The 25,471-nt window shown below is 45.7% G+C and overlaps 1 protein-coding gene across 1 annotated transcript; it reads right to left on the bottom strand.

Annotated features, from left to right (window-relative positions):
* Nucleotides 1-1,580: 1,580 nt before the first annotated feature.
* LOC134983779 (retinitis pigmentosa 1-like 1 protein) lies at nt 1,581-23,658 on the bottom strand. The gene is made up of 5 exons (XM_063949415.1): nt 23,582-23,658; nt 23,365-23,462; nt 22,711-23,206; nt 12,686-12,944; nt 1,581-1,644 (listed from the first exon to the last, which is right to left on the bottom strand). The coding sequence occupies exons 1-5, from the start codon at nt 23,613-23,615 to the stop codon at nt 1,581-1,583; spliced, it is 951 nt and encodes a 316-aa protein (XP_063805485.1). The 5' UTR covers nt 23,616-23,658.
* Between the last annotated feature and the right edge of the window lie 1,813 nt (nt 23,659-25,471).

The raw sequence follows: 25,471 nt of genomic DNA, 5'->3' as shown, positions 1-25,471 counted from the left end.
TGCCGCCCGTCTAGCAGCGAGACAACGAATTTACAAGTCAGAAAAATAGCAGTCAAGAAGAACATTCTTAACATAATGAAATAACTTCCGGGGTTAAACGAAGGAAGTAATAACATAACCATAAGGAAGGAGGAGAAGCTCCTCACCTACCCCGCCGGGTAGTAAGAAATAGACCAGTACGGCCTGCCCTCCCAAAAATAAACAGTTTCAGCAATAAAGACCCACATGCAGCAAGGTACAACAGTCCATTAACCCACATAATACAAGTAGAAAGTCTGTAGATTTCCCGGATCTCTTAAGTACAAGGTCTAAAGGTAGCAGTATAAAGCAAAATTGGCAATAGAGAATTAGATCTAAGCAAGCAGTCACAATAAACCCATGTAATAATATAAGGAAAGCACTCCAATTAGCAGAGGAGCTTAATTATGAGAGGTCATATGTCCACAGATGCATCTCCATGTGGTCGTACAGAATCTTCCTCCTCATTTAAGAAAGCATCCGCGTCATCTGCCGAGAAGAAATCCGTAAAGGAGGTGCCTGAGTAAATACGGAGCCTTGCAGGGTATAATAGTGAGAATTTCCTGCCGAGTTGTACCAGCTTAGAGCATATTGGGGAAAACGACTTCCGTGCTTTCCAGAGTTCCACCGAATAATCCTGAAAAATGAAAACTTTATGTGATTCCCACATGAGATTCCAGATTTTTCGGGATGCTTTCCAAATTTCTTCCTTGTGCAGGAAATTAAGGCATTTAAACAACACCACTCTGGGTCTGGCTCCCTCATAACTTTTCTGGGCACCCACTCTGTGCTCTCTCTATAACCATGTCCCGACAAGAATCAGTGATATTCAATAGTTCTGTATGGGTGATACGGAGAAAGGTATACAGTGCCGCGCCCCGGAGGGTTTCAGGGAGCCCCACCACCCGTAAATTCGACCTGCGCGACCTCTTTTTAAAATCATCTAGCTTGTTCCAGATCTGGTGGTGAGAGCGGGTAACATGGGCCATATCTTGTTTAAGCTCAGATATGTCATGAAACATTTCTCCTGCCCTTTGTTCAGTTTGCAGGACACAATGCGTAAGCTGAGTCAGTTGTTTATTTATATCTTCTGTCTGGGCTTTAATTAGGGGCCCCATAGCCTTACGTATTGCCCCCACCATGTCATCATATGTAACAGGTACTGCAGGTGTAAAAAGTACATGATCTGCGGTCCGCGCAGTTGGAGCAGATTCAATAGTTGGTGCAGGCATCACAGCCTCCGCTGTCAGTGTTTCTGAAGAGGAGGAGGAGGAGGGGGAAGCCGCCGCTGGTACCTCCGCGTCCAGCGCCATTTTAAGTTCCAGGCATCGCTTTTCCTTTTCCCGCTTTTGCTCTTTTTTCGAGAGCATAGCAAGGGCTAAATAGCGGTCCATGGTGGGCAGGGGGCTTCCACTAGTGGCGTGGGGGAGAAGACCGGGCCGTAATGGAGGTGTTACAACCTTTTAAAAGTGTTTTCCCAGCGGGCGGCAGCGGAGCTCTCTCCACACGCTTCTAGTGCATCGCAGCCGGAACCGGAAGTCCGAATTCGGAAAGCAGCTATCTTAAGAGCAAGGTGTACCTTCTTCCAAATAACTCTGAGACGGGAGGTTAAGGTCAAACAAGAAGCTGGATAATGAGGAGTAAAGGAATTGGCTCTAGGGTGAAAGCCCAGGACCGAAAAGAATGGAGACTCTTTGGTGGATGAATGGCAAGAGTTATTGTAGGCAAACTCGGCCAGAGGAAGAAAATCTGACCAATCGTTCTGAAGTTTGGCAGTATAAAGACGGAAATATTGTTTCAGTGACTGATTCACACGTTCAGTCTGCCCGTTACACTGTGGATGGTATCCAGATGTTAAACAGAGTTTTATGTTTAACGAGGCACAAAAACGATTCCAAATACGGGCAATAAACTGTGGTCCCCGGTCTGAGACTATATCCACAGGTAAACCATGGAGCCTGAAGACATGGCAGAGGAACAGAACTGCCAAAACTTGAGCGGAGGGTAATCGGGGAAGAGCAGTGAAGTGGGCCATTTTGCTAAAACAGTCTACAACTACCCAAATCACCTGGAACCTGGATGAAAGAGGAAGATCCACCACGAAATCCATAGAAATATGTGACCATGGCCTGAGTGGAATTGCAAGAGGCATGAGTTGCCCGACCGACAAGGATCGGGATACTTTGTGCTTAGCACAATCTTGACAGGAAAGGACAAATTCCCTAACATCCTTAGAAAGATTAGGCCACCACACCGAGCGAGAGATTAACTCCAAGGTCTTAGCAATACCTGGATGGCCAGCAACCTTGCTATTATGAAACTCTGCGAGGACACTGCCTCTCAAGAACTCAGGAACGAAGAGACGATCAACAGGAGTATCACTTGGAGCCCGCTGTTAAACCTGGACGAGCTGTGTGAACAAATCCTGTGTGAGGCCGGCCCGGATGACGGATGTTGAAACAATGGGAGTTGCGGAAAAGTGGTTATTGTGAGCCGGAAGAAAACAATGAGACAGGGCATCGGCCTTGGTGTTCTTAGAACCGGGCCTGTAGGTGATGAACTTGAATCGTGTAAAAAACAGCGCCCAACGCGCCTGCCGAGCATTTAGCCGCTTTGCTGATTCAATATACTGTAGATTCTTGTGGTCAGTGAACACAGTAATGATATGCTTAGCTCCTTCAAGCCAATGCCTCCACTCCTCAAAAGCCCATTTGACTGCCAGCAACTCTCGATTACCAACATCATAGTTGGATTCTGCGGAGGATAATTTCCTGGACATGAAAGCACAAGGGTGTAACACCAGAGACTTGGGGTCTTACTGAGAAAGAATGGCTCCCACTCCAACCTCTGAGGCGTCCACCTCAACAATAAAGGGAAGATCAGGGTTGGGGTGTCTGAGAACTGGAGCTGATAAGATCCTGAAACACAGCAGGAGCGTTAGACAGACCGAACGGCATCACAAGATATTCGTAATGTCCGGACTTTGTACTGAAAGCCGTCTTCCACTCATCCCCAGATCTTATTCGGATGAGGTTGTAGGCTCCTCTGAGATCGATTTTAGAGAAAATAACCGCAGTGCGGAGCTGATCAAACAACACCGAAATCAACGGCAAGGGGTAGGTGTTTTTAATCTTATTCAAGGCCCGATAGTCTATGCATGGCCTTAGAGATCCGTCCTGCATTTAATGGAGATTTTGAGGGTCTAATAAACCCCTTCTTCAGGCTTTCCTGCACATAATCATCCATGGCCTTAGTCTCGGGCCCAGATAGTGCATAAAGTCTCCCTTTTGGCAGAGTCGCACCAGGGACAAGGTCAATGGTGCAGTCATATGACCGGTGGGGCGGCAGGATATTAGCGTTACCCTTAGAGAAAACATCAGCAAAATCCTGATATGCTGAATGTATGAGTTCCGGAGTGACAGCCGCGACCCGGACTGGACGAGACATACATCCTTTAACACACCCCACCGGGAAATTTCCCCAGACCGCCAATCTATGGTGGGATTAGGAAGGGCAAGCCAGGGGTGACCTAAGACGACAGGCACAGCCGGACAATGGGTGAGGAAAAACTAAGTTTTTTCAGAATGTAATGCCCCTACTGTCAATTGTACTGGGGGGGGTTCGATGGGTTATTAGAATGCATGGACTATGCAGTCCATGCATAGTGATAGGTCTATCCATTTGAAGCTGTGGAACCCCTAGAGCCTGAGTCCAAGCACGATCCATAAAGTTCCCGGCAGCTCCACTATCAATGAAGGCTGAAATAAATTAACTGAGATTTCCTGAAGAAATTTTTACAGGAACTAACAAGGAATCATTTGAGATTAACTGCAGACTCAAGTGAACCCCCTCACAATTCACTTGGTCAGAGCGTTTCCCTGTTTATTTGGGCAGTTACGCGCAACATGTCCCTTGCCACTACAATATAAGCAGAGCCCAGAATTTAGCCTTCTGGCTCTCTCTTCTGGGGACAGCCGGGATAGACCCACTTGCATGGGTTCCTCCACGTCTTCAGGGAGAGCATGCACACATGGACTAGACCTGAAATTAGCCCCTCTTTCAGCCCTCCGCTCTCAGAAACGGTGATCAATCTTGATAGCAAGCTCCATGAGCTTATCTAAAGTCTCCAGAACTGGGTACTGAATGAGACTATCCTTGATTACTTCCGACAGACTGAGGCGAAACTGACTGCACAGGGCAGGATCATTCCAGCCACAGTCGTTCGACCAATGGCGAAACTCTGTACAATACGCCTCAGCGTGATTTTTACCTTGTTTAAGTGCACGTAGGAGGCTCTCGGCCGACGCTTCCCTATCTGGGTCATCATACATAAGACCTAATGACTTAAAGAAGGCATCTACTGTTAGCAAGGCTGCCTCATCAGATTTCAACCCAAAAGCCCAGGTTTGTGGATCGCCTTGAAGCAGAGACATCACAATGCCCACCTGCTGAGACTCTGTACCTGAGGACCGGGGCCTTAAACGAAAATAAAGTTTACAGCCTTCCTTAAAGTTAAAGAAATATTTTCGGTTACCCGAAAAGCGGTCAGGAAGGTGCATCTTAGGCTCAGGAATCATACCCGGGGAGGCTCGTAAAAGATCTTCCTGTGACCTCACCCGAAGGGAAAGATCCTGCACCATCTGAGTGAATTCCTGAATCTGATTGGCTAAAAGCTGGCTGTAATTCTGTCCTAGTACTGCCAGATTCATGAGGACAGAATTTCAAGGACACCCTGGTTTGAGTATCAGATTTAGTTTGTTTTTTGTTTGGTTTTTGGGCCGGTGATAATGTTACGTTCTCTGTGCTCTGAACGTAAGATTCTGAGTGGGTAAGTCCCGGGCACAGGAACGTGATGCTGTACTAAGAGGGAAGTTCAGCAGCAACCCCTAGGACCCTAACTCCGTTGTTCCACCGCGTGGTCAGTCTACGCATGCAAGACTATGTTTTCTTGGGCCCGCGGCAGCCGTGTTTGAAGGGCAGATTAAGTCTGTCCACCTCTGATGCCCCCCGGCCTTAAGGTCTTAATTGGAGACAAGACGTAAACTGAGAAGGGGTGAGAACAAGGGGACCTCTAACTAAATAAAACACAGAGCTAGGGGCTACTACAGAACTCAAACAAAATGTATGTGTGGCACAGCCGCCAATGGAAAAAGAGAACAAAGGTAACTCTTTCCACGCCCTACGCGGCACCTTCGTGTACCGGGGAGGATAGCTAGGGCGGAAAACATCCGCAAAAGCACCTGCAACAAGCATAACGAAAATACTACGGCCGCTACTCACAACACCGGGGGGAACTACAGCAGGTGCACGAGAACCCCAACATCACATACACTGGTTTCTACTGACTGGAGGACTGGAAGGACTCCAACGACAGACTTCTGAACACCAGGACACAGGACCACTGGAACCAGGTAGACCAGATCACAGAACACCAAACAGGGAATTCTCCAGAGCAGGAACAGCTCACAGGAAGCTATCACCAGCGTCTGTGTAAGGCACTGAGGGAGAATATAACAGGTATCTGCACCAATCACTGCAGAGAACTTAATTTGATAATGTCATGATGCTGCCCTGCTGCACAACCACACGCTGACAGGTGATAATTAATTATATGGCAACGGGGAATGCGGCCCGTCTGTGGCATCCCCGTTGCCAAGGGCTCAGCGGCTTAGTGCGCACAGCGTCATGGCGTTGCCAGGCGCCGTGCGGGAGCAGGAGCTGCCGTGCCTAACACTGTGGTGTACCTGTGCTGTGTTAGGAGTGCTGTCCTGGCTGTCACTGGTGTTTCATGTGCTGCAGCTGTACATGGCTGTTGCTGTCCTGGCTGTCACTGTGTTGTAAAGGGTGTAAGGGCACTGTCCTCCTGTATGCTGGAAAATATAGGAGTGCTGCTGTTCAAATAAGATTACACTGGCCCTGTATGCTATAAAATTAAGCGGTACAGTTGTTAAAAATTAAAATCACACTGCTGTATGCTGTAAAATATAGGGGTGCTGCTGGCTATGTATGTTGTTAAACTTCAGGGGTGCAGTTGTTAAAAATTAAAAGCACACTGCTGTATGCTGTAAAATATAGGGGTGTTTCTGTTCAAATAACAATACACCGGTCCTGTATGTTGTAAATATTCAGGGGTGTAGTTAAAAATTAAAAGCACACTGCTCCTGTATAATGTAAAATGTAGGGGTGTTGATGTTCAAATAACATTACACTGGTCCTGTATGTCAGAAAAATTCAGGGGTGCAGTTGGTAAAATTAAAAGCACACTTCTGTATGCTGTAAAATATAGGGGTGTTGCTGGTCAAATAACATTACACTGCCTTTCTATGCTGTAAGTATACAGGGGTGCTGTGAAAAAAAAGGGGCACTGTTCTGTGTGCTGTAATAATAAAGGGTGCTGTCCTGTGAAATGGAGAACAATTTGGAGGAAAAAATTGTGCAAGATCAGGAACCACTTGCAGTTCCTAGTGCTGAAGCTGCTGCTGCCACCAGTCATGACATTGCCGATTTAATTCCATCAACTTCATCTGCTAAGGCAGATGCCCAATGTTATAGATGGCGTGTAAAATCCAAGAAGCAAAAATTAATAATCAGAAGAATAAAAAAAAATTATCTGACGAGAAACGTAAAATTGCCAAAATTTGCAATATGCTATTCACGACACGAAGTGGCAAGGTAAGGCTAAGGCCTTGGCCTATGTTCATGACTGGTGGCTCAGCTTCTCATGAGGATGGAAGCCTTCCAACCTCTCGAATAAAATTAAGCTTGTTAAAGCACAGGAAAACACATCTGTGCGTTCAGAGATATCGCAAATACCCAAGGAGAGTCCAAGTGTGTCCGCGGTTGCGATGTCTAGGCCTGACCTTCCCAAGACTGTATGGAAAGAGGATACTACCACCATTTGCACGCCCCCTGCAAGTGCTGGGAGGAGCACCACCAGTCCAGTTGCTGATATTGAGATTGAGAATGTCACTGTAGATGTACAAAAGGATGAGCAGGATATTGGTGTAGCTGGCACTGAGGAGGAAGTTTATGATGAGGATTCTGATGGAGATGTGGTTGGTTTGAATAAGGCACCAGTGGAGACAGTTGTTGTCCATGGGATGAGAAAGTACATTGACATGCCTGGGAAAAATACAAGAAAGCCACCTCTTCGGTGTCAAATTATTTCTCCACAAATGTGGTCAACAGGTGTCAAGCCATATGTTGCCTTTGTCAATCTGTAATAAGTCGGGGTAAGGATGTTCACCACCTAGGAACATCCTCCCTAATACGTCACCTGCTGCGCATTCATCCGAAGTCATTGTCAAGTTCAGAAACTTTGGGTAATAGCGTAAGCAGTCCACTGACACCTAAATCCCTTCTTCCTGTTGTACCTAAGCTCCTGCAATCCACACCAGCAACTACCTCAATGTCAATTTCCTCCTCAGTCAGGAACATCAGTAGTCCTGCAGGCCATGTCACTGGCATGACTGACGAGTCCTCTCCTATCTGGGATTCCTCTGGAGGATCCTTGAGTGTTATGCCTACTTCTGCTGCCGCCGCAGCTGTTGTTGCTTTTGGGAGCCAATCGTCATCCCAGAGGGGAAGTCAGAAGACCACTTGTACTACTTCAACTAAGCAATTGACTGTCCAACAGTCCTTTGTGAGGAAGATTAAATATGACAGCAGTCACCCTGTTGCAAAGCGGATAACTGAGGCCATAACAACTATGCTGGTGGTAGACGTGCGTCCGGTATCCTCCATTAGTGAAGTGGGATTTAGACAGCTGATGGACATTCTGTGTCCCCGATACCAAATTCCGTCTAGATTCCACTTCACTAGGCAAGCGATTCCCGGACTGTACAGGGACATTAAGAAAAGTGTCCTCAGTGTCCTGAAAAATGAGGTTGTACCTAATATCCACTTAACGTGCGTAATGTGTACTAGGGCAGACTAAGAACTACATGACTGTGACAGCCCACTGAGTAGATGTATTGCCTCCCGCAGCAACAACAGCGGCGGCACCAGCAGCATCATCTCACAAACGCCAACTCGTTCCTAGGCAGGCTATGCTATGTATCACCGGTTTCCATAAGAGGCACACCACCGACAACCTCTTACGGAAACAGAGGGACATCATCACACAATGGCTTACACCACTTAGAATCTCCTGGGGATTTGTGATATCTGACAACGCCGCCAATATTGTGCGTGCATTACATCTGGGCAAATTCCAGCATGTCCCATGTTTGGCACATACAATTAATTTGGTGGTGCAGAATTTTTTTTTAAACGACAGGGGCGTGTAGGAGATGCTGTCGGTGGCCCAAAAAATTGTGGGCCACTTTCGACATTCAGCCACTGTGTGCCAAAGACTGGAGCGCCAGCAAACACTCCTGAACCTGCCCTGCCATCACCTGAAGCAAGAGGTGGTAAGGAGGGGGAATTCAACACTCTATATGCTTCAGAGGATGGAGGAGCAGCAAAAGGCCATTCAAACCAACACATCCACCTACGATACAGGTAAAGGAGGGGGAATACATCTGACTCAAGTGCAATGGAGAATGATTTCCGTGTTTTGCAAGTTTCTCAAACCATTCAAACTTGCCACACGTGAAGTCAGTTCAGACTCTACCAGCCTAAGTCATTCCCCTCATCAGGCTTTTGCAGAAGCAGCTGGAGAAATTGAAAGAGGAGCTAAGATGGAGCGATTCCATTAAGTATGTGGGACTTATGGATGGAGGGTTTATATCTAAAGAAGCCTTAATGTGTGGCGCACTCTTTTTTCTTTATGTTCCATGAATAAATGAAGACATAACTTTTATTTTTTTTATTTAAGATAGATTTTTCTATAGGCATGACATAAGGCAATTGATTGTCAGCCTAGAAAGACAAAAAATTAATGAAATAATTTATATACCAGCACTACCTATGTATGGGTATATGGGTAGAGCAATAATTGATATAAGCAAGTGAAATATAAAAGGTATTTAAACACAGGTTTTATTTATCAAATTTATGAGATCCTTTCACAACGGGATTGTGATCTCAGAAAAATCCCTGCAGAGCGTTACTACTGCATACAACCTAAGTGCTCCCTGCAGAGTATTACTACTGCATACAACCTAAGTGCTCCCTGCAGAGCGTTACTACTACATACAACCTAAGTGCTCCCTGCAGAGCGTTACTACTGCATACAACCTTTTGGCCACCGTGCTCGATTCTAGGTTTAAAGCCTACGTTGCATCTCTCTTTCCGGACACAAGTCTGCAGAGGTGGAAAGACCTGCTGGTGAGAAAATTGTCAACTCAAGCGGAACGTGACCCGTTAACAGCTCCTCCTTCATTTTCTCCAGCAACTGGGGCTGAGAGGAAAAGGATAACATTTCCGAGCCCACCCACTGGACACAAAAGTAATAATACAAGTGACACATTAACAGGAAATTGTTTCTGTCACCATAGCGACAATTATCTGGAAATAAGAGAATACACAGACACATAAAAAGACTCAACGGAAATCTTTTGTTTTTAAACAACTTTATTTCATATCTTTAATACACAGATTTTTCTCGATATTTTAAACTTAAAAAATACTTTACTCTGCACAACATGGATAAAATATCCTTAAAGCACAGAAACAATACAAGTTACATTATAGTATTGCAGGTAAGTAAAACAGATACATATGAGGAGAGCCAAAACCCTATGGGGGGTCATTCAGACCCAACCGCAATAGCGGCCCGCAGCAGTTTGCTGGTGGTGGCAATATACACGTGCGCAGCGGCCGCGCAGACACACATTGTGGCCGCATCCCTGAGGCGTTAACTCGGGCGGGCCAGGACCATTTTCCAGGGGCTGCATGATGTCACATCTGCGTTCATCTCTGATTAACCCCCTATAAGCTTCCAGAGTGCATCTCATATCTCATCTTTTCCAAGTTACTACAAATGATACGAGATCGGTAGCAGCACTACTTTCAGGATTATTACACAGAACACACATAAAGGCTGACACAGCAAATAACAGTAACACATACAAGGGATTAATTAGAAATAAGGAAGTATAATCATCATTAAGTCTAATTATCAACTAGTTCTGTGCGGGACCCATACACCTCTTTACTGCCTCCAGCAGCCTCTGGTACTGCACTGTGACCACCCGCCCTGTCTCCCCAGACTACTGCCACCCGCCCTGTCTCCATCACTACTGCCACCACCCCCTCCCACTACTGCCACCCACCCCAGTCTCCCCCAACTGCATCCGCTGTCTCACCCCACTACTGGCACCGCCCTTTCTCCCCCAATACTGCCACGTTTCTCCCCCACAACAGCATTTGCCGTGTCTCCCCCCACTACTGCCCTGTCTCCCCTCTGACACCTTAGCGCTGCTTGGTTACAATATTACCCACAGACAGTGCCTCCGGCAGCCCCCACTACAGCACTAGTGCCAACATCCTGTCTCCCCCTCTGACATCTCTGAACTTCTTGGGGATTCTTGGTACTGCTGGTAACAGTTCTTCATCTGCAGGTGGAAATAAGAAAGCAGGGCAGTGAGGAGGCAGAAGTTGCTTCTGGTACCATGGACCCTGGTCATGTAGGGCTGGGAGAGTCAGTAAGATTATGTAATAGTCACCATCTTACAGGCAGCCGGTGAAGGGAGCAGAGAATGGGTATTATGTGGCAGGAACGGGCTGGTTAGGTAACAGCCTGGCTGCTGCATTCTATACAAGCTACAACCGGTGCAATTCTTTTGCTGGGAGACCCAGGTAGAGGACATTGCAGTAGTCTATGCGTGATGATACAAGTACATGTGTGACTGTAGGTAGATCTTCTGAGGGAATTAAGTGCTGGAGTCTGGCTATGTTCCTCAGATGAGGATCTGATTGTGGCTGATACCTGATGTCTAAGTGTCACTCCACAATCCAGGACACCAAGATTCTGCACAGGATCAGCATTTTGTAACTCTAGCTTCTATCATAAGGACCTATTTCGCCAGGACTGTCACAGCCAACTGGCATCACCCATACCTGGAGCTCAGCTAGACAACCATTTAGGATTGGTACTGGGTTCTCAGTACCTGGAGCAAAAGACAGGTCATCTGTATAGCAGTGGTAGATGAGGACATGACATCTGATTATTTCACTGTGGTAACATGTATATTGCAAAAAGCATAGGAGATAGGATAAGAACCTTGAAGAACAACGCATGGCAATGATAACTATACTCCAGAAGATTAAAATGGTTCCTCACCTGAGTGATGTATATTGTGTGTAACAAGAGCTGATTTATTTCTCAGAATATAGAAATGGCTTCTCACCTGTGTGAGTTCGCTGATGTCTAACAAGATGTGATTTTTGGATAAAACATTTCCTGCACTCAGAGCAAGAAAACAGCTTCTCACCTGTGTGACTTTTCTGATGTATAACAAGATGTGATTTACTTACACAACATTTCCCACACTCAGAGCAAGAAAACAGCTTCTCACCTGTGTGACTTCTGTGATGTATAACAAGATCTGATTTGTGTGCAAAACATTTCCCACACTCAGAACATGGAAATGCCTTCTCACCTGTGTGACTTCTCTGATGTGTAACAAGTTGTGATTTCTGTGTGAAACATTTCCCACACTCAGAACATGGAAATGGCTTCTCACCTGTGTGACTTCTGTGATGTCTAACAAGATCTGATTTCAGTGCAAAACATTTCCCACACTCAGAGCAAGAAAATGGCTTCTCACCTGTGTGACTTCTGTTATGTATAACAAGATGTGATTTGTGTGCAAAATATTTTCCACACTCAGAACATGGAAATGGCTTCTCACCTGTGTGACTTCTGTTATGTCTAACAAGAACTGATTTGTGTGCAAAACATTTCCCACACTCAGAACATAGAAATGCCTTCTCACCTGTGTGACTTCTCTGATGTCTAACAAGTTGTGATTTCTGTGTAAAACATTTCCCACACTCAGAACATGGAAATGCCTTCTCACCTGTGTGACTTCTCTGATGTGTAACAAGTTGTGATTTCCATGTAAAACATTTCCCACACTCAGAGCAAGAAAATGGCTTCTCACCTGTGTGACTTCTGTTATGTATAACAAGATGTGATTTGTGTGCAAAATATTTTCCACACTTAGAACATGGAAATGGCTTCTCACCTGTGTGACTTCTGTTATGTCTAACAAGAATTGATTTGTGTGCAAAACATTTCCCACACTCAGAACATGGAAATGCCTTCTCACCTGTGTGACTTCTCTGATGTGTAACAAGTTGTGATTTCTGAGTAAAACATTTCCCACACTCAGAACATGGAAATGCCTTCTCACCTGTGTGACTTCCCTGATGTGTAACAAGTTGTGATTTCTGTGTAAAACATTTTCCACACTCAGAGCAAGAAAATGGCTTCTCACCTGTGTGACTTCTGTTATGTATAACAAGATGTGATTTGTGTGCAAAATATTTTCCACACTCAGAACATGGAAATGGCTTCTCACCTGTGTGACTTCTGTTATGTCTAACAAGAACTGATTTGTGTGCAAAACATTTCCCACACTCAGTACATGGAAATGCCTTCTCACCTGTGTGACTTCTCTGATGTGTAAAAAGTTGTGATTTCTGTGTAAAACATTTCCCACACTCAGAACATATCAGTGGCCTTTCACTTACCTTACCTGTGTGCTGGTTAATAGGCTTTGTGTTCTGTGTAAAACATTTGGCATCTATAGAACAGGGACACACTGTATCTACTGTCAGAGCTGTACCAGATGCCCCAATATCAGAGTGATCAGGAGAACATTTCCCAGGATCAGAGGGATCAGCTGATAGAGCTGGATGTATAATTGGGGTAATGGGGTTAGCTCCTGGAGAATCCTGTCTACTGTCATTATCTCTTATGTCACAATCTGGGGATAACAGATGTCCTTCTGAGATATTCCTGCTTGTGTGTCCATCTGCTGGAAATAAAATACATTATGGAAATGTCACATTTTCTGTAACAATATTAATCTTGTAAACAATAGGAGAAGACGACGCTCTGGGACACTTAATTGTTAATGTGTGTATATAATAAAACATAACTTTTAATGAAGGCTGTTTAATATTGTGTCTCAGACTATCATTGTGTCCACCGTCCTGAGAACACTCACAATAACAAATGTAATATTATAATAAGACTCAGATATAGCTCTCTCTTGTACTGGTAACTAACCATGAAGTATAAATGGAGATGTAGTCACTCGCCAAGTCCTATGTCAGCACCAATGTAAAACAATGGATGGGGAACATATCGTATGAATTGGAGATTCTAGATGAACAATAACATCAGTTATATGAGCTGATGGATCAGAGAAATGTCTCCTAACGTTACTCCTGGAAGCATTGGTAAGGTAGCATTCCTTTATGTGTGTGCTCATACGCTGGTAAGCCTGTACATGTGTTACTCTCCCTTATATAAGGTATATTGCTACAGCAGAGTAGGTGTGTGGAACAAGGTACTTTACATGCAATACACCATATGATACACTGCAATCATCATCATCTGCTAGGTTATAATCTACTTTCTCTACTCCGCTGACAGGACACTGAGCTCCTGAGGGTGCTGATTGAAAGCCTACGAGGCGACTGCTTACTCCCGTAGCATGGGCGCCACCACCTAATAAAGCTAGAAGAAAGAAAAGTGGTGAGTACAGCGCTGGCATCCCGGTTAGCAGGTCACCGGAGGAAATGGCGGCACAAGGGTGGGAACGCAGCTCTGACAGGCTGCACTCCAGGAAGGCTCAGCAACACACAGTGTAGGTGCTTTGAGGGGCGTCCTGAGCCAGCGCGGATAAACCCTACACTGGTCACGCAACTAACAGGGGTTAATCTCCCTGTTAGCATTAAAATCCTCAGGCCAGTATAAACAATTAGTGCGGGAAGCCGCTCAACATTACAAGGGGCGGGGCTTCCTCTCAGTGCAGATCCAGCACTCACCAGCGCCATTTTCTCCCTGCAGATCATAGGAACTAGGACACTGACAGGGAGCGCTGACCTCCCTATTAAGGTCAGTCAGCACCGGGCTTTTATCATAATAACTGTCTACAGGGGCGCTGTGTGGCTGGCTCCTTATACTCTGTGACTCTCTGAAGGTACTCTGGGGGAAACTGTGTCTGACATTTTCCTATGTGTGTGTGTGTGTGTGTGTGTGTGTGTGTGTGTGTGTGTGTGTGTGTGTAAGTGTGTATATGCACATTACCATGTCTAAAGACTCTGTGTCCTGTGTTGCAGAGGGGTGGTCTTCTGTTTGCCGGCGGTCGGGCTCCCGGCGCTCAGTATACCGGCGCCGGGAGCCCGACAGCCGGAATACGACAATTATTTTCCCTCGTGGGGGTCCACGACCCCCATAGAGGGAGAATAAAATAGTGTGGCGCGCGTAGCGCGCCACCGTGCCCGTAGCGTGGCGAGCGCAGCGAGCCCGCAAGGGGCTCATTTGCGCTCGCCAAGCTGTCGGTAAGCCGGCGGTCGGGCTCCCGGCGCCGGGATGCTGGTCGCCGGGAGCCCGACCGCCGGCCAGCCGTAGTGAACCCGTTGCAGAGTGTGCATCTTCTCCTGAGGAGTCTATTCCATGTACTCAGGACTGCAATGTGCTGTCTCAGCCTTCTGAATCCGAACCCCCATGGGTGGATACTTTAAGGGGAATGATATCCCAGATTTCAACAAGGATGTCACATACTGAGAAAGAGACGCAGTTTTTGAGACAATCTGTAGTGGGTTTGAAGTATTCAGCTCCCACTACTTCATCTAAAACCTCACCTACATACCCAAAAAAAGTACACTTGCCCAGATAATGCAAGCTGACACTGATACCGACTCTGATACAGGGGGACGGTGATGGGGATATGCAGGGGGGATGCATCCCTTGCTAAAGGGGTGCAGCTAATGACTTAAGCCAATAGGGATGTTTTGCATATTTCTGAGAAGGTTCCGGAACAAGTAGAGGAATCTTATTTTACAGTAAATAAGAAATCCTCACTTACCTTCCCTGTTTCGAAGGAGTTAAACTCCTTGTTTGAAAAATCCTGGGAAAACACAGAGAAATAATTCCAGATCCCTAGAAGAATTCTCATTGCTTTCCCTTTCCCTGAAGAGGACAGGAAGAAGTGGAAAACACCACCTATGGTAGACGCTTCTGAATCTAGGCTGTCTAAAAAGGTGGTTTTACCTGTCCCTGGTTCAACCGCCATAAAGGAGCCGGCTGATCGCAAGATTGAGACTACTCTCAAATCACTATACACTACTACAGGCGTGGCTTTAGGGAACACTATTGCTTATGCATGGATTTCTAAAGCCATAGTAAAGTGGTCAGGCACATTACTAGAGGACTTAGATTCTATGGATAGGAGTGACATTGACTTGTTTTTATGTCACATACAGGATTCTGCAGGTTTCATGGTGGAGGCCATGAAGGACATTGGCCTGCCACTTCCATGGCTCTCTCGGCACGCAGAGGACTTTGGCTACGCCAATGGACTGTGGATGAAGAATCCAAGAAAAGTGTGGAGAACCAGGTCAGGCACTATTTGGGAAAGCATTGGATGCGTGGATTTCCACGGCGACCGCGGGTAAGTCGACATTTCTTCCCTCCGCAGCAGCTTCAGCTAGAAAATCTTATCCTACACCTACACTGCAGTCCTTTCGAGCCACAAAATTTAAAAAATCCAAACCCCCTCCCACCTTCTTTAGAGAAGGTCGGGGAAGATCTAAAAAACCTGCACCAACAGGTTCCCAGGAACAGAAACCAGGTTCTGCTTCCTTCAAATATTGAGCATGATGGTGGACCTCTCAGCCTGGAGATCAGGCAGGTGGGAGCGAGACTGAAAGATTTCAGTCACGTCTGGGCGTCATCATGCCTAGACCTCTGGGTGACGGATATTGTTAGAAAAAAAAGCAATTGTTTCCCCAGCACCCTGAATGGATAACAGTAACCAGATATAAATCCCACATGATAATGCTCCATGTGGCATGTCACCTCCTCCTAATGCAGAAACCTCTCTGCCTCTCACAACAGACATATAGATTGGTAAATGCTCAATTAGCTTAGTGATATCATTCAGGTGCTCGAAAGGAAGGGGTATTTCTGAGCAAGAAAAAAAAGCAATTGTTTCCCCTGCACCCCAATCTGGGTCTAATATTAACCAGCAAATATGTGTAACGAAGATCTCTGAATTCTATTATCATGTGGGATTTATATCTGGTTACTGTTATCCATTCAGGGTGCTGGGGAAACAATTGCTTTTTTTTCTTGCTCAGAAATACCCCTTCCTTTCGAGCACCTGAATGATATCACTAAGCTAATTGAGCATTTACCAATCTATATGTCTGTTGTGAGAGGCAGAGAGGTTTCTGCATTAGGAGGAGGTGCAGGCCCTGACATGCCACATGGAGCATTATGGGGTTGCTCCAAGGTAGGTAGCTCTTAGCTTAGACATATTTTAGTAAGGAGCCATTATCATGTGGCTCCTTGCTGGTTAATATTAGACCCAGATTGGGGTAATGGAGGTGTGAGGTGTGGTGCCCCTGGACTGGCTGAGCTGGATGGCTTTAGTGTGGCATACCTTTACATTCTATTAACACTTTTCACTTATTAATTTTCTAACACTATTTCTCTATTTTAATTACATTTCATGTTTGTATCACCCCCTCTATAGCTTCGGCTTCCTAAATACTAATTTATTAACACTATAGTTTTTTACACTGGTATGCCACGCTGGGCTTTCTGGCTCATTCTGGTGTTTTGGGGTGCCACACCCTGCACCTAGATATAGCGCTAGGGACCCCAAATATACAGAGAGGCCTTGATGCGGCTTTGGGGCTTAACCACACATTTGCGCAAATATGTGTAACGAAGATCTCTGAATTCTATTATCATGTGGGATTTATATCTGGTTACTGTTATCCATTCAGGGTGCTGGGGAAACAATTGCTTTTTTTTCTTGCTCAGAAATACCCCTTCCTTTCGAGCACCTGAATGATATCACTAAGCTAATTGAGCATTTACCAATCTATATGTCTGACGGATATTGTTACCCAGGGGGACAGACTGGAGTTTCAGGAACTCCCATCTTACAGATTCTTCAAATCAGGCTTACCAGCGACGCTGACAGAAAGTGCTATTCTACAGGAAGCCATCCAAAAATTGGTACGAACAAATGTCATTGTTTCAGTTCCACCTCACCCAAAAACCAAGGGTTATTACTCAAACCTGTTTGTGGTACTGAAACCAGATGGTTCGGTAAGGCCTATATTGAACCTGAAGTCGTTGAACTCCTACTTGAGGGTTTTCCAATTCAAGATGGAGTCTCTGAGAGTGGTTATCTCAGGTCTGGAGGAGGGGGAATTCCTAGTATCCCTAGATATCAAGGATGTGTACCTTCATATTCTCATCTGGCCGCCTCACCAGGCCTATCTACGGTTTGCACTACAGGACTGTCACTATCAGTTCCAGACGTTGCCATTTGGCCTCTCCACAGCTCTGAGGGTGTTCACCAAGGTTATGGCGGAGATGATGCTCCTCCTACGCAAACAGGGAGTGAACATAATTCCATATCTGGATGATCTGCTGATAAAGGCATCTTCCAAGGAGAAGCTATTGCGCTCTCAACTCAACTACTCTGAGATCATGGGTGGATCCTGAACCTTCCAAAGTCACATTTGGAACCGACAAGGTGACTGACCTTCCTGGGGACGATACTTGACACGGAAGTGCAGAGGGTGTTTCTACCGGTGGAGAAAGCGTTGGTGATCCAATCATTGGTCCGAGATGTCTTGAAACCTCCCCGGGTATCGGATCGTTGGTGCATTCACCTTCTTGGGAAGATGGTAGCCTCCTACGAGACTCTACAATATGGATGATTCCATGCATGGTTCTTCCAGCTGGATCTCTTGGACATGTGGTCGGGATCGCATCTTCACATGCACCAGCGGATACGCCTGTCGCCGAAAGCCAGAATTTCACTACTCTGGTGGGTGCAAACATCTCACCTGCCCGAGGGCCGCAGGTTCGGGATTCAGAATTGGATTCTTCAAACCACGGATACAAGCCTCAAAGGTTGGGGAGCAGTCACCCAAAAAACTTCCAAGGAAAGTGGTCAAGCCAGGAATCTGTCCTTCCAATAAACATTCTGGAACTAAGGGTCATATACAATGACCTTCTACAAGCGGCTCATCTTCTGCAAGACCGAGCCATTCAGGTTCAGTCGGACAATCTAACAGCGGTGTCCTACATAAACTGACAGGGTGGAACGAAGAGCAGGGCTTCAATGTCAGAGGTAACAAGAATCCTCCTCTGGGCAGAAAGACACGCGCTGGCGGCGATCTTCATTCCGGGAGTAGACAACTGGGAAGCGGACTTCCTCAGCAGACATGATCTCCATCCAGGAGAATATGGCTTCCACCCAGAGGTATTCGCAGAGGTAACACGCCGATGTGTACCTCAGACCTGATGGCCTCTCACCTCAACAAGAAGCTTTGGAGGAACTGTTCCAGGTCACGAGACCCACAGGCAGTGGAAGCCCTGGTGACTCCGTGGGTGTTCCAGTCAATGTATGTGTTCTCTCCACTTCCACTCATCCCAAGGATTCTCAAACTAATAAAAAGATCAAGAGTTCGGCGATCCTCATTGCTCCGCACTGGCCAAGGCGGGCTTGGTACGCACATCTTCTGGCTTTACTGCTGGAGGATCCAAGGCCTCTTCCTCTTCGCGAGGACCTTCTACTGCAGGGGTCGTTCGCCTATCAAGTCTTACCATGGCTACGTTCGACGGCATGGAGGTTAAACGCCAGATCTTAGTTCGGAAGGGCATTCTGAATAGGGTTATTCCTACTCTGATCCAAGCTAGGAAGGGGTAACGTCTAAGCATTACCATCAGATTTGGAAAAAGTATGTGTCTTGGTGTGAATCCTAGAAGTTTCCTACGTTGGGTGTCAACTGGGACATTTTCTCCTCTTTCTGCAAGCAGGTGTGGATGTTGGCCTATGCTTGGGCTCCATCAAGGTCCAGATTTCAGCCTATTTTCTTCCAGAAACAATTGGCTGCTATCCCTGTGGTTCAGACTTTCTTCAAAGGAGTTCTGCACATCCAACCACCCTTTGTGCCTCCTATGGCACCTTGGGATCTTAATGTGGTGCTGCAGTTTCTGCAATCGGATTGGTTCGAACCTTTACAGGAGGTGGACGTAAAGTTTCTTACTTGGACGGCGGTCACGTTGTTGGCCCTGGCTTCTGCCAGACGTGTGTAAGAATTGGGGGGCATTGTCGCACAAGAGCCCCTACTTGATTTTCCATGAGGATAGAGCTGAGCTCAGAACGCATCAGCAATTTCTCCCTAAGGTTGTGTCGGCTTTTCATATCAACCAACCTATTGTGGTGCCAGTGGCTACTGACACCTCAATTACCACAAAGCCCTTGGATGTCGTGCGGGCTTTGAAAATCTACGCGAAGAGAACTACTCGTCACAGGAAGTCAGACGCACTATTTGTCCTTTATGATCCCTACAAGATTGGGTGTCCTGCTTCTAAGCAATTTCACACTGGATCAGGCTTTCTATCCAGCATGCTTATTCCATGGCAGGATTGCCAATTCCAAAATCTGTTTATGCCCACACTACCCGTAGAGTGGGTTCTTACTGGGCAGCTGCCTGGGGTGTCTCGGCTATTCAGCTTTGCCAATCAGCTACTTGGTTAGGTTCGAACACGTTTGCTTAGTTTTACAAGTTCGATAGTTTGGCCTCTGAGGACCTCAAGTTTGGTCAATCAGTTCTGCAGGAAACTCAGCACTCTCCCTCCTGTTCTGGGAGCTTTGGTACATCCCCATGGTACTAAATGGAACCCCAGCATCCTCTAGGACGTAAGAGAAAATAGGATTTTAATTACCTACCGGTAAATACTTTTCTCGTAGTCCATAGAGGATGCTGGGCGCCCGCCCTGTGCTTCGTATTACTGCATTGTTACTTGGTTCAGTATTGTTGGTTCAGCCGTTGCTGAATTGTTCCAAGTTGGTTAGTTTGGCTTTCCTTTTTGTTATGTGTGAGGAGAGGTAGATTTGAGTGTCATCAGCATAGAGGTGATACTGGAAATTAAAAGAACTAATGAGTTCACCTATAGAGAGAGAAAAGGAGAGGACCAAGAACAAAACCTTGGGGGACACCAACAGTTAGTGGAAGTGGGGGCGAGGTAGCATCATGAGAGGAGACATAGAAGGAATGATCAGAGAGGTAGGAGGACAGCCAGGAGAGGGCAGTATCACGCAGACCAAGAGAGTGAAGGATTTGCAGAAGGAGAGGGTGGTCCACAGTGTCAAAAGCAGCAGAGAGGTCAAGAAGAATAAGCAGAGAGTAGTGGCCCTTAGATTTGGTGGCATGGAGGTCACTGCAGACTTTTGTGAGGGCAGTTTCAGTGGAGTGGAGAGAGCGTAAACCAGACTGGAATGCGTCAAGCAGTGAGTGAGAGGAAAGAAAGACAGTGAGGCGATTATAGACAATACGCTCAAGAAGTTTGGAGGCAAAGGGGAGGAGAGAGATGGGTCGACTTAGTATGAGTTTCCAATTGTTCCTTTATCCATAATATAATGTCAATACTAATGGTAGTCTAACTAATAAACATGTATGATCAATATAGTTTTAAGCGTTCTAGCATACGCAGCAATGTTAAATGTTTTTAGTGCACACATTATTATGTTTTAATCATTTCGTATCATTCCAGCCCGGGGCGAGGGTTCCGTCATGCACCTGGTTGCCAGGACACGCTGGTCGCCTAGGCGATGCTACCAACCCTGGTCTCCAGGAAGCCGACGTCTCCACGACTCCAGGGTGGAAGTACGTCATCACGCAGCACTGTAGAGCCAGGCCAGGGGTGTGTCCCGTTCGCGGGTCTTCTTCTTCTTCTGTATAAAAGGTATGTTGTGTTCACTTATTTTGTTGTATCACCTTGAAAAAGGGCGTTGTGGCCCCGAAACGTCGGACACTGAGTGATGAAATAAATGCACTTTACTGACTGTGAGTATACCCGTGAGTGCCGCCGCTGCTGGGCTTGTTTTATATATATATATATATATATATATATATATACATATATATATATATCTAAGAGGATAGAATTTGATCGGTGTTGTTACACTGTTTTGTTAGCAGGTTACTTGATACTTTTGTCCTCATTTGTTACTATAGGTCACGTGAACGAGGTTCTCTCCATGTCCCCGGACATAGCGTGTGTTAGATGACATCACTTTGATGCACTGGAGCGTGCGACAGACAGCGACATGGACGGTTCCACCAGGTATATTAACAACACGGGACGTGCACATGCCTGTAGATGGTGACACTAAAGCTACTGGATGATCATTGTGAATGTCTGAGGTATTGATACAATGCACATTTGTTGAGATATTGTTTCTTTTTCAGATGGAACCATGGGTCGTGCACGTGATGCGACTGGCATAAGGGAGCGATTGGTTTTGGCCGAGACCGGCATTTGCTTGTTGGTGATCCCTTGTAGACAATGAGTAGTATCCATCTACAGTGGAAGAAGCCTGGACACCAAGAATCTCAGCGGCGGAACAGTGTGCGAAAGTAGATCATGACAAATCGGGACCACAGGCATTTAGGGCACCTAGCAACCACCAATCGTACCAAACGCATCAGGAACTGCACCAACAGTACAATGCCGGACCCAGCCAAACAGTCCCAGATCTGGTGAATTGGAGGGCCATGTGAGATGCGGTGTCAGGTCAGACTGGTGCTCTGAAAACCAATCCAAGCCTTTCGGCCACTGTTCCGCCGCTGAGAGCAAACCTAAAGTTTAACACTAATGTGATAGCTACTTTTATGGTAATTATTTTGAGCCATAGAGTAGGACCTGTAGTATAGTGGGGACACAATTATGTATGTAGTAAGGCTACTGGGAGACCTTAGATTGAGCAATATTGGATCTGGCCATTACATTCCCTAAAGTCATAACCTCAGAACTGCACAGAGCAGGAACTATTATTCACAAGTAATTAGGAATGTGTTCATCATGAACAAGTCCACAATTACCATCTGAAGGTTACACAATTATTTCAGGTCTACACAATTGATATTTGAGGATAAAGCCTTTAACAGAAAACACCCCTGAAGAAGTCATAATTGATGAAACGTGTTGGTGACATGCAATTTGGATTTAGAGTGAAATGGAGTGGATAAGAACAAGCCCGCCCATGCAAGGGTGACAACAAGTGCTAAACGCTTGTCTTCTGATTATACAGATATGTACTTGTGATAAGCTTTTACTATGTTTTACTTGAAGTTCTAGATTTAAAATTCATTTTATTTCTAAATATTATACGAATTGTATTTGGTGAGCTCAGGTCTACTGTATAGCAGGAAATATTTCATACCTACATCATCTAACAAAATGCATATAAATTAGGCACTCCACAAAAAACAATACTAATTATATTATATACATACATATATACACATTTATATATAATCACTAATAATAAACTTCTGCTTGTTACTTTTAATAACATTATAGTGCTGTGTGTAATAACTCTCTACATGTGATATTTGTCATGGATAGCCTTGTGTTAGAAACACCCAACTGAGAACAGGGCTGATGACGGAGGAGGGTGTAGAATAAGAGATTGCTGTAGTGACTGAGCAAGGAGAATATGTGACTTCTGTAATACTGTGTTTATTACTCACCTGTGCTGATATCTGTAGGGATCTCCTCCTCCTTACACTGCTGATCACCCCTCACATATGTCTCGTCTTCTACCTCTAGATCTTCTGCCTTTAAATCAGTCACATACGTCTCTTCTTCTCCCTCTATATCTTCTGCCTTTATATCAGTCACATACGTCTCTTCTTCTCTCTCTATATCTTCTGCCTTTATATCAGTCACATACGTCTCTTCTTCTCCCTCTATATCTTCTGCCTTTATATCAGTCACATACGTCTCTTCTTCTTCCTCTGTATCTTCTGCCTTTATATCAGACACATACGTCTCTTCTTCTCCCTCTATATCTTCTGCCTTTATATCAGTCACATACATCTCTTCTTCTCCCTCTATATCTTCTGCCTTTATATCAGTCACATACGTCTCTTCTTCTCCCTCTATATCTTCTCCCTTTATATCAGACACATACATCTCTTCTTCTCCCTCTGTATCGTCTGTTTTAATATCAGACAGACGTTCTTCCTAAATAACCAAAAAATAATACAACGGCATTTGCATAGTGTTAGATTAAACTGAGCTGAAACAGTATAATATCAGTGTATAAGACACACACAGCTCCTCTACAGATCATATAGTGACAGTCACTTTGGAATATTGGTGAGACCCTAAATCCCACCTACCTGATCCTCCTGTGGGATCCTGGGATTCTCCTCTGTACAATCCTGGGAATACAGAGGAAGGGAACATCTCTCTGGGGTATCTCTTTTACTGGGCCCATCTGTAGGAGACACACAGTGACTGAGTACAGTATGTATATGTGATTATCAGATGATGTGTGTATATAGGGGGCCCCCATACCTGCTCTCCCCTGTATAATACATGACAGTCTCCTCTTACCCAGTGATGTGAGGGGCCGGTGATTCTCCATCATCACGTTCTTGTACAGACCCCTGTGTTCCTCTATATACTCCCCCTCCTGCATGGAGACATAGACAGTGACATCCTGACACCTTATAGGAACCTGACACACACAGTGATACAGTCATCACCCAGACACATCCCCTGGTGTTACTGTATAATGTCCCATTCCCGGCAGTCACCTCTCCAGTCATCACCCAGACACATCCCCCGGTGTTACTGTATAATACCCCATTCCCAGCAGTCACCTCTCCAGTCATCACCCAGACACATACCCCGGTGTTACTGTATAATGCCCCATTTCCAGCAGTCACCTCTCCAGTCATCACCCAGACACGTCCCTTGGTGTTACTGTATAATGCCCCATTCCCAGCAGTCACCTCTCCAGTCATCACCCAGACACATTCACTGGTGTTATTGTATAATGTCCCATTCCCAGCAGTCACCTCTCCAGTCATCACCCGGACACATCCCCCGGTGTTACTGTATAATGCCCCATTCCCAGCAGTCACCTCTCCAGTCATCACCCGGACACGTCCCCTGCTGTTACTGTATAATGCCCCATTCCCAGCAGTCACCTCTCCAGTCATCACCCAGACACGTCCCCTGGTGTTACTGTATAATGCCCCATTCCCAGCAGTCACCTCTCCAGTCATCACCCAGACACATCCCCTGGTGCTACTGTATAATGCCCCATTCCCAGCAGTCACCTCTCCAGTCATCACCCAGACACATACCCCGGTGTTACTGTATAATGCCCCATTCCCAGCAGTCACCTCTCCAGTCATCACCCAGACACGTCCCCTAGTGTTACTGTATAATGGCCCATTCCCAGCAGTCACCTCTCCAGTCATCACCCAGACACATCCCCTGGTGTTACTGTATAATGTCCCATTCCCAGCAGCCACCTCTCCAGTCATCACCCAGACACGTCCCCCGGTGTTACTGTATAATGTCCCATTCCCAGCAGTCACCTCTCCAGTCATCACCCAGACACGTCTCCTGGTGTTACTGTATAATGCCCCATTTCCAGCAGTCACCTCTCCAGTCATCACCCGGACACATCCCCCGGTGTTACTGTATAATGCCCCATTTCCAGAAGTCACCTCTACAGTCATCACCCAGACACGTCCCCTGGTGTTACTGTATAATGTCAAGGGGTCAACTTGCTGGTGGTAGCTTGCGTGGAATTTAATAAGTGTGGAATTAAGAAGTGTGTTATCCGAACAGTTAAAAGAATAGCTGAACAAACATTGAGCGCCATCAAGGAAAGGTAACTTACTTAAACAACTTATTCCTACACAACTTAACCTAAAATTATCTCACAAATCACCACAGCATGTTCATCAAACTACTCTTTCTTATTTCAATTCATGGAATTCTCACCAAATGTAACACATTCTACACTCACCCTAAAACTCACCCCTCTGTGCACATTACAGCTTCTATTCTCCACTCCCCTCTTCTTCATGAGCTTTATACTTACTTCTCTGCAAGTACTTTGACAACCACAATTGGCCACCAGAATAAACACTCGCAAACATCCACCAATATTTATCTCACTCTTCTGCTTTTATTAGCTGGTGCCATATCACAAAATCCAGGTCCCTCTCACACTCAGCTATCTCAAAACAACATAGAAATCCATCTAACCTCATAAATATCATGCGTCTACCATCCCCTTCCAAGTCACTAAAATGTGGCTTATGGAATGCACGCTCTGCTTGTAACAAATTACCATCCATGACCTCTTCATATCTCACAACTTTAATCTGCTGACTATAACAGAAACCTGGCTCACACAATCAGACACGGCCTACCCTGCAGCACTGTCACACAGTGGTTTCCACTTCACACACACCCCCAGGC

Source organism: Pseudophryne corroboree (genome assembly GCF_028390025.1).
Source record: "Pseudophryne corroboree isolate aPseCor3 chromosome 3 unlocalized genomic scaffold, aPseCor3.hap2 SUPER_3_unloc_24, whole genome shotgun sequence".
In the NCBI taxonomy this organism is placed as follows: domain Eukaryota; kingdom Metazoa; phylum Chordata; class Amphibia; order Anura; family Myobatrachidae; genus Pseudophryne; species Pseudophryne corroboree.
Note: the sequence above shows the minus strand (reverse complement) of the source record. Positions and strands in the feature narration are given on the sequence as shown.